Genomic DNA, 15,201 nt, shown 5'->3' with positions numbered 1-15,201 from the left:
ATAAAACTACTGCTTTAAATTTAGTATGGGATTTTTAATTTTAATTGCCATGTTTGTTTATAAATAGTAGGGCTGGTATCACAGAATCATAAGGGTTGGAAGGGACCCCTGGAGACCATCTAGTCCAACCCCCTACAGTAGGTTGCACAGGAAAGTGTCCAGGTAGATTCTGAATATCTTAAGAGAAGGAGTTTCCACGACCCCCCTGGACAGACTGTTCCAGTGCTCTGTAACCGTCAGAGTGAAGAAGCTTTTCCCCCTGTCTTTATGGAACTTCCTGTTTGTTGCCATCATCCCTTGTCCTCTTACTGAGCACCACTAAAAAGAGCCTGGCCCCATCCACTTGACAGCCACCCTTTAGACATTTATAAGCATTTATAAGATCCCCCTTCAGTCTTCTCTTCTGCAGGCTGAAGAGTCCCAGGTCCCTCAGCCTTTCTTCATAAGGGAGATGTTCCAGGCTCCTAATCATCTGGCTTTCTTGGCCACAAGGGCACATTGCTGACTCATGGTCAACCTGTTGTCCACTAGAACACCCAGATTCTTCTCTTCATAGCTCCTCTCCAGTAGGTAGCCCCTAACCTGTACTAATGCATAGAGTTATTCCTCTACAGATGTAGGACTCTACACTTGTCCTCATTAAACTTCATAAGGTTCCTCTCCACCAAACTCCCCAGGCAGTCTAGGTCTCACTAAATGGCACCACAGCTTTCTGGTGTGTCAGATACTACTCCCAGCTTTGTAATTGCTGAGAGGGCACTCTATCCATTCATCCAGATCATCAGTGAAGACCAGATGCAACACTGACTGCAGGGGAACACCACTAGTTACAGGCCCTCAACCAGACTCTGTGCAGCTGATTACAACATTTTGAGCTTTACCAGTCAGACATTTCTCAACCAACCTCGTTGTCCACTCATCTATCTCATGCTTCCTAAACTTAACTATGAGGATTTTATGGGAGACAGTGCCAAAAGCTTTGCCAAAGTCAGTGTAGAGAACAGCTTCTTCTCTGCTGCTTCCCCCTCACCTACCCAGCCTGTCATGACACTATAGAAGGCTGCCAGATTGAACAAGAACGATTTCTCATTGGTAAACCTGTGTTGACTACTCCTGATAACCTTCTTCTCTTCCATTAGAAAAGATCATGCTGATACCATGTAGTTGTTTTTAGCTGCAAAATCTTCAAGAGGTGCTTGGGAATTTTTGTATGTTTTGTGTAGATGTGTCTTTCTCCCTCCTTCAGAAGTCTGTATGTCACTGGTCTTCTTTGAATGTGCAAGATGTTGTTCAGTTCCTTCTAAACCCCAAAAATACTCCAATGTTATACAGTGAATTCTTCTTTCCTCTATCAGTGACTTGAGAAATTATGTCTTTGTAGATCCCCCTGTACTGGTCCATAAGATTAGGATGAGTGCATTAGTGCTTTCATCAGTGATATTGTTTTCATGAAAATATCCATGGGTATCATTAAAACTATCATGTCAACTACTACAATACATTTTTAAAATAAAAGTAGACACGATTCAGAGAGTTTGCAGGGTGTTTATAAACCTTCTACCATCACAGTAGTTTGTTACAGGACTAAAGCTGCATATGGGTTATGCCCACCTTATTCCAGCTGTTTTCACTGGGAGTTCTGGACCGTGGTACAGCCATATGCAGTAAAAATTGACTTACAGACTGGAAAACTAGTGTGTGTTCTTCTGCAGGGAGGGGGAGGAGTTACTAAGTATGCCTGCTCCGTCTAAGCTACCCAGTTAGTGGAGTAGCAGACAACTTCAGTAATCTTGTTTGAAGCCCACAACTGTTTCTGTGCTTGCATCTCCACCATCCAGTTACTCCATTTATATACAGTACTTGCTTAGTATTCTTTCGTCTTTGAATTTCAATGGCTTGGTTGCGCAGTGAAAACCTCTTGAAAAGGCTTTTTGCCTTTAACACCTCAGATAAAATCTAGATAAGCTAAAAAGTAGTGGTCTGTCTGTCCTGCCTTGTTCTTAGGCAAAGAACAGTAAGAATAGAGGAGAGGAACTCAGAAAGGAGGACAGGGTCAGCAGTCTGACCTTAGATACTTTGCCCAGCTGCTTTAAAAGTCACTGTAAGTCCAAGACTGTAATAAGGCTGGCTCATTCTCTGTCTTTAACCATGTCATAGCTGGCAATCTCGAATATAAAACAACAGCAAATTCAGTAAGGAACTTTTTAAAACCTTTAAAAACCTTTCTAAAATATTAATAATAATTATATCTGTGGTGAACAGAAGCAGATCTCTCTGTACAAAGAAACTAATCTTAGTGTCAGGTACTGTGTCTATACCCTAGTCACTTCCATAGCATAAGATTACCCTGTGTTCACAGCACAGGTTGTTTTCTCTCAACTGCAGAAAAGAGCATGGCAGCTTGCTGCCAAAATATAGTTCAAAGTCTTTTCTTTGATAATCCTATGCTTATTGCTGAGCTGAAATGTAACAAGTGTTCGTGAAAGGAATGTTCAAATAGAACATGTTGAGAGTGTCCTTTCTTCAGTACCCATGAAGAAAATGGTACACTCAAACAAGTTCTTTTCTTGAGTACTTGCCATCTGAAATGCACCTGGATAAATATTTAAGCACTTTTTAATCAGTCGTGTGTGCTGGTAGCTCCATTTTTACTCTGTGCTGGAGGGCAAATTGTCTTTGCTTTCCAAACTTCCTATGGGATCTTCCAACCTGCGACGAAATTAGGTGAAGGAGAGACTGTATTACACACAAGCAATTATTGCTGCCGTGGAGGAGCAATTACTGCTACTCACCAGGGAAACTGCAGCCCAGTAGTGGAGGTGATCATGGTTCTCAGGAACTTCTGAGAGCTGCCCAAATATTCTTTGCAGTTGTCAGAATTCCATAGCAGTTGCATGGATTTGTGTCATGCCAAGTGATCGCTGTGAATGGGTTTATTTCAGCAGTTCTCAGACAGTTTTAAGGGTTTTTCTCTGTTGAATATGGATGTAATTTCAATTAAGCTTTTAGTTTGTATTTTCAAAACCAAACATTCCCTATTACTAGTGGCTGTAATACATGCATTTCACTCTATATACAGAGAATTAAAGACAATGTTTAAATGTTAATGCTATTCTCATTAGCAAGCATCTTTGTTAAACAATGTAAGAAAAAAATACAACTTTTTCAACATAGTCTGTTATGTAATAGATTAAAATTATTGTAATAGATTGAGTGCTGAACGCAACCATTTCATGTTTTTGTCAATGAGAAAATACTTCATGCTGCTCTGTGTCTCTGGTGCTGGTTTTCTCTGTTGACATTAAAAAATTTAAGAAAAAAAATAAAAAGCAAGAAAAGTTTTTAATAAGTAATTTGCTGATACCTGTCTTTTTAAAGCCAAGTCTGTATTATTTGTCTCATTGAACCACATGAAGGATAAGATTGAGATAAGTCAGTCCTAAGAAATCTGAACGAAGATGAACTGACTGTGTTCAAGCTTTGATATATTTCATAAAGTTGTTGAAAAGCAAACCATGAAAGCCAGATTTATGGGCTTTTTTTAAAGTTATTTGTAGATTCCCAAGACGATTGTGTTCCCATCACTTACTGTAGCCTTTAAGACTCAAATGACGCTTAAAAATATTCACGTTTGGCACACGAGTTACTGCCGGGCCTTGCAGTGGCATTCAGCTGAAACTGAAGAGTAGAGAGAAGAACGTACTCTGCCTCTGCTTCAACCATTGCAAAAGGACTCATATATTCATACTTGAAAGATAATACTAGATGGTTTTTGTTGTTGTTGTTTATAAGAGTAATTTTATTGTGGGTTTAAACAACTGTTCGGTGAAAGAGCCTTTTGGGAGCATCTCCATGACCCTTCACATTTGCCAAGCTTTTCCTTTCAGCAAGATCACTGATTGTGTTATTATTGGAATATAAATCCTTTTATTTATCACAACACTGTTCATCTGAACTTTGCCAGGTATAGCAAATCTGATGACAGCACTGGATGTGTCATTTACTGTTGAAGGCGAAAGGGAGGATTCCCTACATCCCTAAGTCAGCAAAATAGATATAATCTTTGGAGCTAATGCTGCGCAGTGTCCCATGTTGACCAAAAAGAAAGTTAGATTGTCTAAAATGTTTCAATATCTGAGAAGTCTAAAGATGTTAAAGTGAGGGTATCATTTTTAGTGTATTTTATGCAAACACTAGACTTCCGTGACTAGTATTTTAATTATATGCAGCATTCGACTATGGGGAGTAACAAGTTGATTTCAGTGAACTGCAACACGTTGTCTTATGGAATTTCAGTTTCAGTACAGCTGTTCACCATTGAAATACAGTGCTTCAATGTACTACTTCAAATGCATTATTTCAATCTGTGCAAATGCACACTTTTTTTTCTCCCATGTGATTAAACATGATATTTGTTTCAGTAAGATTTAATTAATGAAATGAAAAATTAAATTAAATTAAATTAATATGCCATTAAATGAAATTAATGGCATATTAATAGGATAAGTATTGGTCTCGTGCAATAGGTGCTAATATGTAAAAGTACAGGTAATATATATGAGATATATATATGTTATATATATATATGAGTATATATATATACTCATGCATATGTATTGCACGAGTTACTGATGAGAGCAACCTGCACACCATACTTGGCTCATGGATCTGGACCAGGTCCAGTCTGGACCCCTGAACCAAACACATGATCTGATTCTGTTTCAATACAACGGAATCCAGTCTGTGCACAATTGCTGCTCTGCAGTAGGAATCAGAGGTAGAGTCAATATAAGAACGACCAAGGTTTTGCTTCAAAAGTGCACTTCCAGCTTGAATTGAACCATGAGGAATGTTGGTATCTTTCCTGACAGAGAACTTGCAAGAATTAATCCAGAAATAATAGATCTTTGTAAACTGTGAGGAAAAACAGGCCTGTGCAGGTATTGCCTGCTTTTTAAAGATGCTAATATTTGTCTAAAACAAAATATTTGGAGGCTGAGGTCTTCTCAGTTTGTTTATTGGCTCAGCTGCATTTGTTCACTTGACAGCTCTCTGAATTAAGAGAAGTTTTTAATTTACTTCTTTCCTGTTTTGAGACGTATGAACTTGCAGAGCGAGTTAGATGGAGTCGTACCAATGGTGCCAGGTGGAAAATGGCTGATTCAGTGTGGCTCACTGCAGGTCTCCGCACAGGCGATGTGTGTGCTCCAGTCAGCTCTTCATCGTATGCAGGATGGGGCCACCACACCAGCACATTTGTCAGTCATTGGTATTAAACTGACCGCTGTCCTCTCCGTGTTCTTCATTTGTTATCTAGGATTTTTTTAAGTTACCAGGCAGGAAAATATGATTAATGATGATCCAGGGTGGTAAAACTAGATTCTGGAAGTGGTAGCTGTTCCCCAATTTATTATAGAGAGCTTTGCTCATGTCAGTATTGCAAATCAAAATATGTATTTGAGGAAAGAAATTCAAACTGCTTTAAAGTTGTTGCTGTATACCCCACAATTCACTTCTTATTGCAGCCTAGTAGAACATTTTCCACTTGCCTGTTTGCATGCTAAGGTGTGCTTCGGTCAGTCATTTGTGTTGCTTTTCCTTTTCCAGAGCAAGAAAGTAGTGCAGAAAAACCCTTTCTACTATATTGTTTGCATACTGAAGTTCCCATTCCTGCACAGACTTCTACTGATTCCTAGTTCTGCACAGACAAATGGGCATTACTCGTGTGCTTAAGGATAAGACTGGAATTAAAATAACCTTAAGAGATATAAGAAATGATTAGAAATAGCCATGATGGAGTTCAGCAAGGATATGTACAAAGTAGGAGGAAAAATCTGATGAGAATGAAAATGCAATATTGCTACCAAATGAGTAAGTGAGAGGATCTGAAACAGATGTCACCTATGTCATACCCCAGTGGAAGGAGCAGGCTTACTAAGATGTGTTAGCAGGAATGCCCTAGGCAAGACACATGCATGACCTGAACTGCACTCTGCAGTGGTGGAGCCTGCGCTGGAGCCTGGTGTCCAACTTTGGGCACAGCACTTCAAGAAGGATGTGGAGAGCATCCAGGGGAGCATAACAAAGTGATCAGAGGTCTAAAAAATATGACCTGTGAGCAAAGACTGAAAGGACTGTGTTTGTTTAGTCTAGGGAAGAGAAGACTGAAGGGAGACATGATAGCAGACTTCAAATATTTAAAAGGTTGTTGCAAATAGGAAGAGAATAAATTGTTCTCCATGTCCGTTGGCACTAGGACAAGAAGTAATGGGCTCAAAATGCAGCAAAGGCAATTTAGGTTGTGTTGTTAGGAAAAGATTTCTGCCTGTAAGAGAAGATAAGCATTGAACTGTATTGTGCATGGAGACCGAGAGTTTCTATCTTTAATTTTATTATGGGAGCTTGTCAGTGTAAAGTATGCCACTTAGTGGTATGCCAATGGTGCATGGCACGGAGTCATCGGTGCCAAACTCCTGCACCGCTTCTGGGGGCACCCAGCACAGTATTTGAGTGAGGAAAAAAAACCCAGTTATAATCGGCAATTACTTGCAGAATTTTGGAATACGCCTTGAATGTTTTCTGATCCAGAAATATCCCGCTCTCTCAGGCTAATTGGTAATGGAAGTATGCTTAAATTTCACAAATAGATTGTGTTGAAAATAAATGCAAATGTATTTAATTCAGAAAACTTTTGTAGTTGCAGACGCAGCAAAATGAGCACATCTTACAGTTATACCAGGATGTTTTTAAGTGATCTCTAATGGAAATACAGCTCCTTCATTTGAAGTCAGTCTCAGAAAGGAAAATACTTATTGTTTCACCCTAATTTGTTTTTTACTAATCTATAGCTGATAGTGTTGATATTACCTGGTATTTAAAAATAGTCCAAGCTTTGGAAAACAAGGAAATTAAACTAAAAATAAGTGAATTTGTTATCTTTTTTCCTGCAAAAATTTTCTCTGCCGGAAAAAAAAATGGTTCAAAACATCTTCCAGTATAATTTTGAATGGCCGCCAAACAGTAGAGTTATTTGCCAAACGTTCTTATGCAGTATTCCCGCTGAGACTCCGTCTCTCAGAAAACAAATTGGTGAAATTAACTTTTCTTATCAGTCTATGGGATTCGAGAGAAGCCAGACTGTGTGCCAACCCATAGTGGAAAGAAACACTATTAGCTAAATTGTCTGGTTTCGAGCTTTCTTCCCTCCACCCTCGTCTTGGCCAGGAAACTCTTACACGAAGGACTGTGCAGAGGAGGGGAAGAAACTGTGTTTTGAAGAAGTTTCCAGATAACACGGGTCTTTGCAGTATGTCATTTATCTTTCTTTTACTTTCCTTTTTAGTTTTCAAGGGCTGACATTGAAAGTTTCAATTTTATCTTTTTTTCTGGAGCAGTTTTTCCACCCTGTCTTTTAAAACTTACTCCCTGTGTTTCTGGCCCCGGGCACAGTGCACGGGTTTCTACTGAACAAGAATGCACCAACAGCCTGATGTGTGCCGTTGTGAGGCTGCGTGCGTGCGCTGGGGAGCTTCTGTCTGTCTGCGGGACTGCGCTTCTCTTATTTGTCAGAAAGAGATCTGATGTTTTAGCCAAAAAATACCGATATCCAGCAGGAATTTCAATCAAGGTTCAAAAATATGCATGCAGTGATTGTAAATGATTTGCATGAATGCTGCAAGTTGAGTTTGAAAAGCATCTCTATCAACAATAAACACGTCTTGTGCCCAACTGTGGAATAAGGTTATCGGTCCTGTTGAGGCGGTGGGGTGACAGTGTGGCTTGGTCCAGCTGGGATCTGGCATCCGTACAGTGTTCCATTAATACAGATATAAAATCTACAATTCTTCAGAGCCAGAGGTCGATTTCTGTGGGAAGCTGCTTGCTGAATGGACTTGTTTCCAGCTCTGAACAAGCTCTTTTATATTGGAGAGCACCAACTTATTTATCTCATGCAGCATTTCAATGTACATTTTAATCAGAGATTGTAATGAATATTATTTCAATTTTCAATTTGTCAGTGTGTTGGGGGGAAAAAAAAGAAGAAAAAAAAAAGCAGTAGACTGCTAAAATAAACCACAAAGAAATCAAACCAAAGTGCTCAGCTCTGAAGTAGGAACTGCACGCCAGCCGTTCTTCCTAGGAAAACACAGTTGCTGTTTGGATAGTTGCTCCTATTCTCCAGTCCCAATACTCAGAAAGATGAAACAGAGCATTTCTTCTTCGTCATGCAGGAGAGCTCATGCATTGTTAACACAAACTTCCTCGATCCTGGTGATGTCCTGCAGATTCTGCACATTCCTCCTTGCAGGATAAGCGGACTTTCAGAAGTCTGTGCACTGCGATGCACTCCCCTTCCTCAGAAGCAGGATGATGCTTCATTTTGGTGTATGTGTGTGAGCCCTTCATCTTTAAATGTTTGCATGGGTTCCATGTATGTTTTTCTTCTAAATTTTTACAAAATGACAGACTGCCTGAAAATGCATATAACCGTGCAAGAATACATTTCCCCAGCAGAGCAGTAGCTGTGAGTGTGTCCTTCCCAAGGGCTTCGTACAGAATGGCAGTAACTGGGATTGTGAATGTTACTCCACCAGCATATTTCTGCGTACCGAAATAATATGGATATAAAGATACCAGACCTTAGGATTTCCCTAGCAATATCTCCCAACTGTATTAAGCAGACATACTAATTTCTGTATCTCTCACATTAAACCTGTAGGTCATCAAACTGTAAAGGCTGGGGGTTTTATCAGTTTTATGTTATTATGGCAGTCAGTAGCTGCGGAGTGGAGCACTAATCATTTATCAGCTTCAAAGGAAATAATATTTGCTCCTTGGCTCCAAGTTACAAAATCTACAATCTTCGTGTCTGCAGCTTGCATTTGATAAAACCTATTTATTATTTTTGCAAGTCATATTAGCAAGCACTTTTTTTTTATTTTGTTTGTGGATTTCTGTATCTCTGTTGAGCAGCAGAAATTAAGAGTAAAGACTTACCATATTGCTTATGTTTATTGTGTAATGTATGCACAAATTTTAGACATATATAATTCTATGTAATTTTGAAGCTGGAACTTTATGTTCTGGATTCTAATGTACAGATACGAGTTCTACTAATAATTGCAGTAATTCAGAAGGATCTGCTCTGTTGAGCTTTTGTGAATTATTATTATTCTAATAGCATTTTAGACTGGGGATTTATCCACACACTGTGCTCTGAAAGTACACTGAAACCATGTGCTGTTCATTGGTTTCTCTTTCAACTCTCATCCAATTGAATATTTTCTCAAAACTTAAAAGTTATGACACGATTCACCTGATGCTGAGCTGTGTGCCATCCATCCTTGTTCTTAGGCTTAGATTTTTCACATAAAATTCTTGGTCCTTGGACTTCTATGGGGGTTTGTGTTTCTGCACCCCTACTCAGCAGGAGCTGTTTTCATAAAGTCCTAGGCACAGTTACAAAGGCGATATAGATATTTGTATTAATACGTGCTCTTTTGGTCTGTGGGGACCGAAAACCAACCACGGGAAGGAGAATAGCCAATGAAATGGATTGGGAATGAGGAATTCTATTTATTTATTGTATTTTCTCCATCGATGTTATTTCTGTCAAGACTGACTTTCCTTTTCAAAATGTGAGTTCAAGAAGCAGGCATTAATTGTACACTTTTGAGAAGCGCATACGACACAACAGGCTGTGTGACAGAATGAGGTTAACGCTTGGGATCACAGCTAAAAGAGTAAATAGATGCTTTCAAGAAATTCTTTTCTTTTTAACCCTCTGCTAATAAATCTAATTGGAAAGGAAAATTGATGTCACTGTCAGATATAGCGCACAGTGGAGCTCCCTGACGGACACAATATAACTACTAACCAGTACTTTCACAATTTATGGAAATAATCACTTTTGAGGGCCTCAAGTTTTCCCAGACTCAGTCTCTGCTGAAGGATTATTTATTTTTTTTCCCACAACTTACCCAGAATCTGTGTGGTTTCAAAGGGCTGGGAATGCTCCTGGAGTGCTGTGAACCCTTTGATGTTGCTGAGGCAGCTGAGTCAGTTCAGCGCGGAGGGCACGATTGGGCCATTTAACCCCACAGCCCAGCCTGGTATGGCCAGCTCTGCCTCTGCTGTGTTTCTTTCGGGTTTGTGGGGCAGAATGCAGAGCAAAACTTTCAGTATAGCCCAAAAGCTCTGAACATGAATGCTGCTGCATTTGCCTCGATGGGAGATGCGTGTGAGGACCCGGCGTGTTTGAGCAAATCCAAAGAGGGGATTCAGACAAAGTTCAGTCGAGTTCCATGCCAAAGCCTCCTTTAGCTGTTTCAGGGTTGTATATATTCCTACCTCATCCTCTTACAAAGTGGATAGGTAGCGCACAGCTGGAACTGTAACAGAAGTTCGAGAAAATCATCTTCATATCACGTCAGCATCTCACTGTCCAGGGTTCCTTTAGCATACAGTAACTGCAGAGAATAAAGGCTGTGCTTCGTGAGCATCCTGTGAGACAAGTGTTACTGGGTGTGCAAAACTTGGATTTCTCGATTTGATGATTTGTTGTGTCAGTATTTGCTTTCATTATTAATTTAATCCAGAAGTTCTCTCTGCACGAAGACCTGCCATACATGTTAGTTTTCACTGTGCTGGCAGCAAATTAATGCTTTCAGGGAAAACGTTTGTGTAACTGGGAATACGATTAGCCCTTTTAAATCATACTCCATTAAGGACTGCAAGAGCTGTCTTTTGACTTCTGTCTAGAACAAGCCATGTTGTATTTTCAAGATAGCAGCTTATCAGAACTAACCATTTTCAGCTTTAGAATCGTAGTGTTCCAGGTTGACAAAAATAGTGGAACATCTGTCTCCATGAATTAAATCTGATTTGCTTTAGGTAAACAAACTTAAAGACCTTTGGTAGTTGTTTCTCTTCAATCCCTTGCTGCTGATTTGTCCAAATAGCTTCAGAGATTTTCTCTGTGCTTTACCAGCTAAGATGGCATCGTATCGTTGTATCATGGGGCTCTTCTGAGATTGATGTAGAGGGGCCGCTATTTTTCACCTGACTACAGTTCATTCATTAATTAATTGACCATGCTCCATGCTAACCACAAGCAGTTTGCTAGTTTCAGGATTGAATGGGCATTTCCTTATTGATAAAACTGAATGATTGCAGTCCCAGTAACATCAAAGTCACGACACTGCCCTGTAGGCGCTGCTCAGAGATTGTTTTATATCTCTGAGAAGTCCCATTTCAAGATACTGATTGTGGCCCTGGACCCACAGACCTGATACCATGTGCTACAAGTGTACAGTGCTTAGCTTTCTGTATTTCCTGACTTTGAGATGCCCGGCAGGTAGATGTTTTCTGCTCAGATGGATATAAGTGGTACGTGCAAAGCTCAAAATCAGATGTGCAAGTATTACGTGCCAGCATATGTACAGGAATTGCAATCAGATCTACTCCCTACCTGAGTGATGAGGAGTTCTCTGCCCATGTATCATTTATCTGGCCAAGAGTTAATGCTCTGAACTGAGCTTGGGTCTTCCAAACTATGTAACTCTGCTTTGATGCTGAGCTCAACACAATAATTTAGAGGCTGTTCTGACTTCCATGAGACAAGATTATGTGCCTTGTCTCTTGTAATTCTTCAGTTCACAAAAGAGAATAAAATAAAGGCTATTTCTTGGATTGTGCTCAAGTGTTGGGTTTTTTTGGCCTGGTTTGTCAATAACAGTTGCTGTCTTTATAACTTGCTTAATTCAAAAAACAAAGAATCAGCTTAGTTTTATTCTGAAGAGAGCAGACAAGGAATTAACAATAACAGAAGTCTGAATTCTGTGCTGATGGAGGAGAGCTCAGCTGACTTGTCTGGTGCTTCACCTGCACAGTTGGTCATAAGTGCTAAAGCAATGCATCTTGACCTTGTTCGAAGGCTCTCTGAAGGCTCCATGGAACTGTTCAGCTTTAAAGCCTTTACTGACCACATAAAGACTCTTATTTGGCTGCACATCCGTGAAGCACGTGTACTGTTGCATTAAAATCTGAAGTGCCTGTGGTTTCACAGCACATTCATGCCAGGGCTGCAGAAAGGAATCCACTCAACAAGTAATTCTTTCAGCTACCAGTTACACCTCTTCACTGAGAACAGTTTCATATCCAGCCGTCTCGTGTAAGCCAGATTTATACACAGTGTCCTTATTGCCATGTGAAGATGCTCACTTTGATGGGCTCACTTTGATGAGGTTTGTGTCACTTCATTTGTCTGAGATAAAATACAGTTAATACAGGAACACAGTAAGGGAAATGAGATCACAGAGCAGCAAGTTAGTACAGCAACACAGTGTTATAAACTCTTCCGCGGTTTGTATGTGTGCTGAAAGACTATAATTATTTAGAATATCCTTTAGTATGTCTGTGCGGTGCCCAGCATTATAAATGTAAGAATGTAGGGTTCTAGTCAAAGATAGTTTTGCCACGTCCTGTAAGAACTCTTACAGGTAATCGTCTGAGCTGTAACTAAGGAGTCTCAGCTCTGGTTTTGGAATTATATCAGTCCAGTGTGCCATATATGGTCATTTTAGCTCTTGTATTAAAACAACTAAAAGAATAAAAGATGACAAATTCATTGCATAGTTTACACGAGAGTTTCTGATACGGCAAAAAAGCTCATATTCATATCCTATAACTTATTTCTTGGATTTAAGATGAGGATTCTTTTTACCCTGAGTAACACCATTTGTATTCATTCCTTTGTTCCCTCAAATACAGATCTGCAGGCTTCAGCGTCACCTCTCAACAGGAAACTACCAGCTGAATCTGTTCTCAAACCAGCCTGTGATGTTTGTATCTCCCACCAGCCAGCCACCCTGCAAAAAGCTGGTGGAGCTTATAGAGCTGTCAGGGGGGAAAGTATGTAAAGCCCTACGTCAAGCAAAAATCTGCATAGGAAAATACTCGGGAAAGAAGTACCGGGAAATAAAATGTTTGTCAGAAAAGTGGATTTTAGGTAAGACGCCTTATTTCAATACATATGAAACAGTATAGAATGTGAATTCAAAAATGGAGTGTAAATAGTTCACTAAACTGAGGTTTTAGAGAGAAGGGAGTGAATGGGCTGTTATCTGTAGGTCCCAAGGAGACTGTCTGTTAAAATGAACACTGCTTTATGATGCTACTCACCATTGTAATTTTACCAAGAAAAAATTTAATCCAAAGATTTTCAAATGTATTGTATATGTGACTGCTTCATTCAGAACAAACTAGAAATGGGAAAACTCCACAGGACTATTACTTTTTTAAAAGGCACGTGTGCCAATGATCTGCGTGGAGCTGGATGGGCCAAGCTGAGCCCATCAGTGGAGCTGGGGAGCTGTGCACCCAGCTGCAGGGAGTCACATATTAGATAAAGGGCTGAATTGTTGGTGCCTTTTACACATTTTCTCAGATTGCTTTTGCATTAAACATAGAATTATAGAATCACAGAATCACAAGGTTGGAAAGGACCTACAGGATCATCCAGTCCAGCTGTCCTCCCATTACCGTTGCTACCACAACCACTAAACCAGATCCTGTAGCTCCTCATCCAGACACCTTTTGAATACCACCAGGGATGGTGACTCCACCATCTCCCTGTGCAGCCATTCCAGTGCCTGACCACTCTCTGAGAGAAAAAGTTTTTCCTTACATCTAATCTAAACCTCCTCTGATACAACTTGTGGCCATTTCCTCGGGTCCTCTTTGTTGCCAGGGAGAAGAGGCCAAGCCCCTCCTCATCACAGCCTCCCTTCAGGAAGTTGTAGAGTGCAATGAGGTCTCCCCTGAGCCTCCTTTTCTCCAGGCTAAACAATACGAGCTCCCTGAGCCGCCCCTCACAAGACTTGTGTTCCAGACCCCTCACCAGTTTCATTGCCCTTCTTGTTGCCGTTCTGATAGTGCCCTGTATAATTGCTATATTCCACCCATGCAGCTGGATTTGACACTGTGGAACTTGTAAAACATAAATGTTTCTATATGGTACCTTACCAGGTACAGGTCTCTGAAACTTAGCCCCTTTCTCAGTAAGATAATCATTGAATAACACTAAGAAGAACAGTGACAGCTTGTCCCTACAAATTGCCATCTTAATCAAATAAATCCAATCAAATCTGAAGTTTTGTCTTATCATTGACACTTCAGTGTTACGATCCAGTAGGTTTGTGGTTGTCTGCTGCGAGTACCAAATGCCAATAAATTCACTCAAGGTTGACAAGAGCAAAATGCCTATGGGTAAAAAAATGCAGCATCTTCATTAAACGTAACTGAGTTTGCAGTATTATTATCTGTCTGCATTTGTTTTAGGGACTTTCTCTGTTTTAGATCAGAAATTGCCCTGAAATACATTACTGCTTTATAATCTGTTTCTTGTGCACATGATCTCAAACAATCCTGCCTTTATATTTCTTCTAGATTCAATCACTCAGCATACAGTGTGTCCTATGGAAAACTACATTTTTCAGCTGTGAGCTAACTCAAGAGCTTCCATATGGCCGCACGGGAACAAGCCTGCTTTGGCCTCAACAACTAACTAAGCTGTGAATAAAATTTCTAAGAGAATGCGAATTACATATTTATAAATATAGTTACATGTTTTTACATTTTTATTACTTATGTAAATGATGATATTTGTTCCCTTTTAATAAAGTTTTTTGATAAAAATCATCATGCTTCCATTTATTTGTTGAAGAACCTTTGGACCTAAAAGCTGAGAGAGTCATTACTCACTGAGAAGGAGTGGAAAGATGCTTTCTAGTCCCTAAGTGTATTTGATCCTGTTAAGGTGCAGGTAACTGCTGTGTGTGCACATGGAGACTGAAACCATGAACAGTTACTGATCCCAGGTCAGATGAATTAAGGCAGCACATCAAGCATACGCTAAAATATGTTGAAAATTAGGCTTATCACTAAATCCTCTGGGTATGTTTGAATAATGTACACAAGTGTCCTAAAAGTTAGAATTCTCCTCAATCCGTATTTTTGTTCTCGATAGGTGTAAAGACGTGGATATAAATTATGTCGTGATACATGTTTAGCAACAAAGGCACAACTTTCTTTCAATATTTGCAGGATCCATCACAATAACATATTGTCATTGCAGAGAATAATGTGTTATCCAGTAACTTAATGACAGCTCATAACTCATACCTTCCAAACCCGATGCTC

At 39.8% G+C, this 15,201-nt stretch overlaps 1 protein-coding gene across 2 annotated transcripts in view; it reads left to right on the top strand.

Annotated features, from left to right (window-relative positions):
• MCPH1 (microcephalin 1) overlaps positions 1 to 14,700 on the top strand; it is a 108,558-nt gene extending 93,858 nt beyond the window's left edge. For both annotated transcript variants that reach the window (XM_015859299.3, XM_085543895.1), the window contains 2 exons: positions 12,772 to 13,009; positions 14,449 to 14,700. In XM_015859299.3, the coding sequence (XP_015714785.2) occupies positions 12,772 to 13,009; positions 14,449 to 14,504 (294 nt within the window). In that variant the 3' untranslated portion in view covers positions 14,505 to 14,700. The remainder of the gene's footprint in view (positions 1 to 12,771; positions 13,010 to 14,448) is intronic.
• Positions 14,701 to 15,201: the final 501 nt, after the last annotated feature.

This window comes from Coturnix japonica, chromosome 3, assembly GCF_054131305.1.
Source record: "Coturnix japonica strain WE chromosome 3, WE-NBRP24, whole genome shotgun sequence".
Taxonomy (NCBI): domain Eukaryota; kingdom Metazoa; phylum Chordata; class Aves; order Galliformes; family Phasianidae; genus Coturnix; species Coturnix japonica.
The sequence above is the reverse complement of the archived record's forward strand: the minus strand, read 5'-3'. Positions and strand labels throughout refer to the sequence as shown.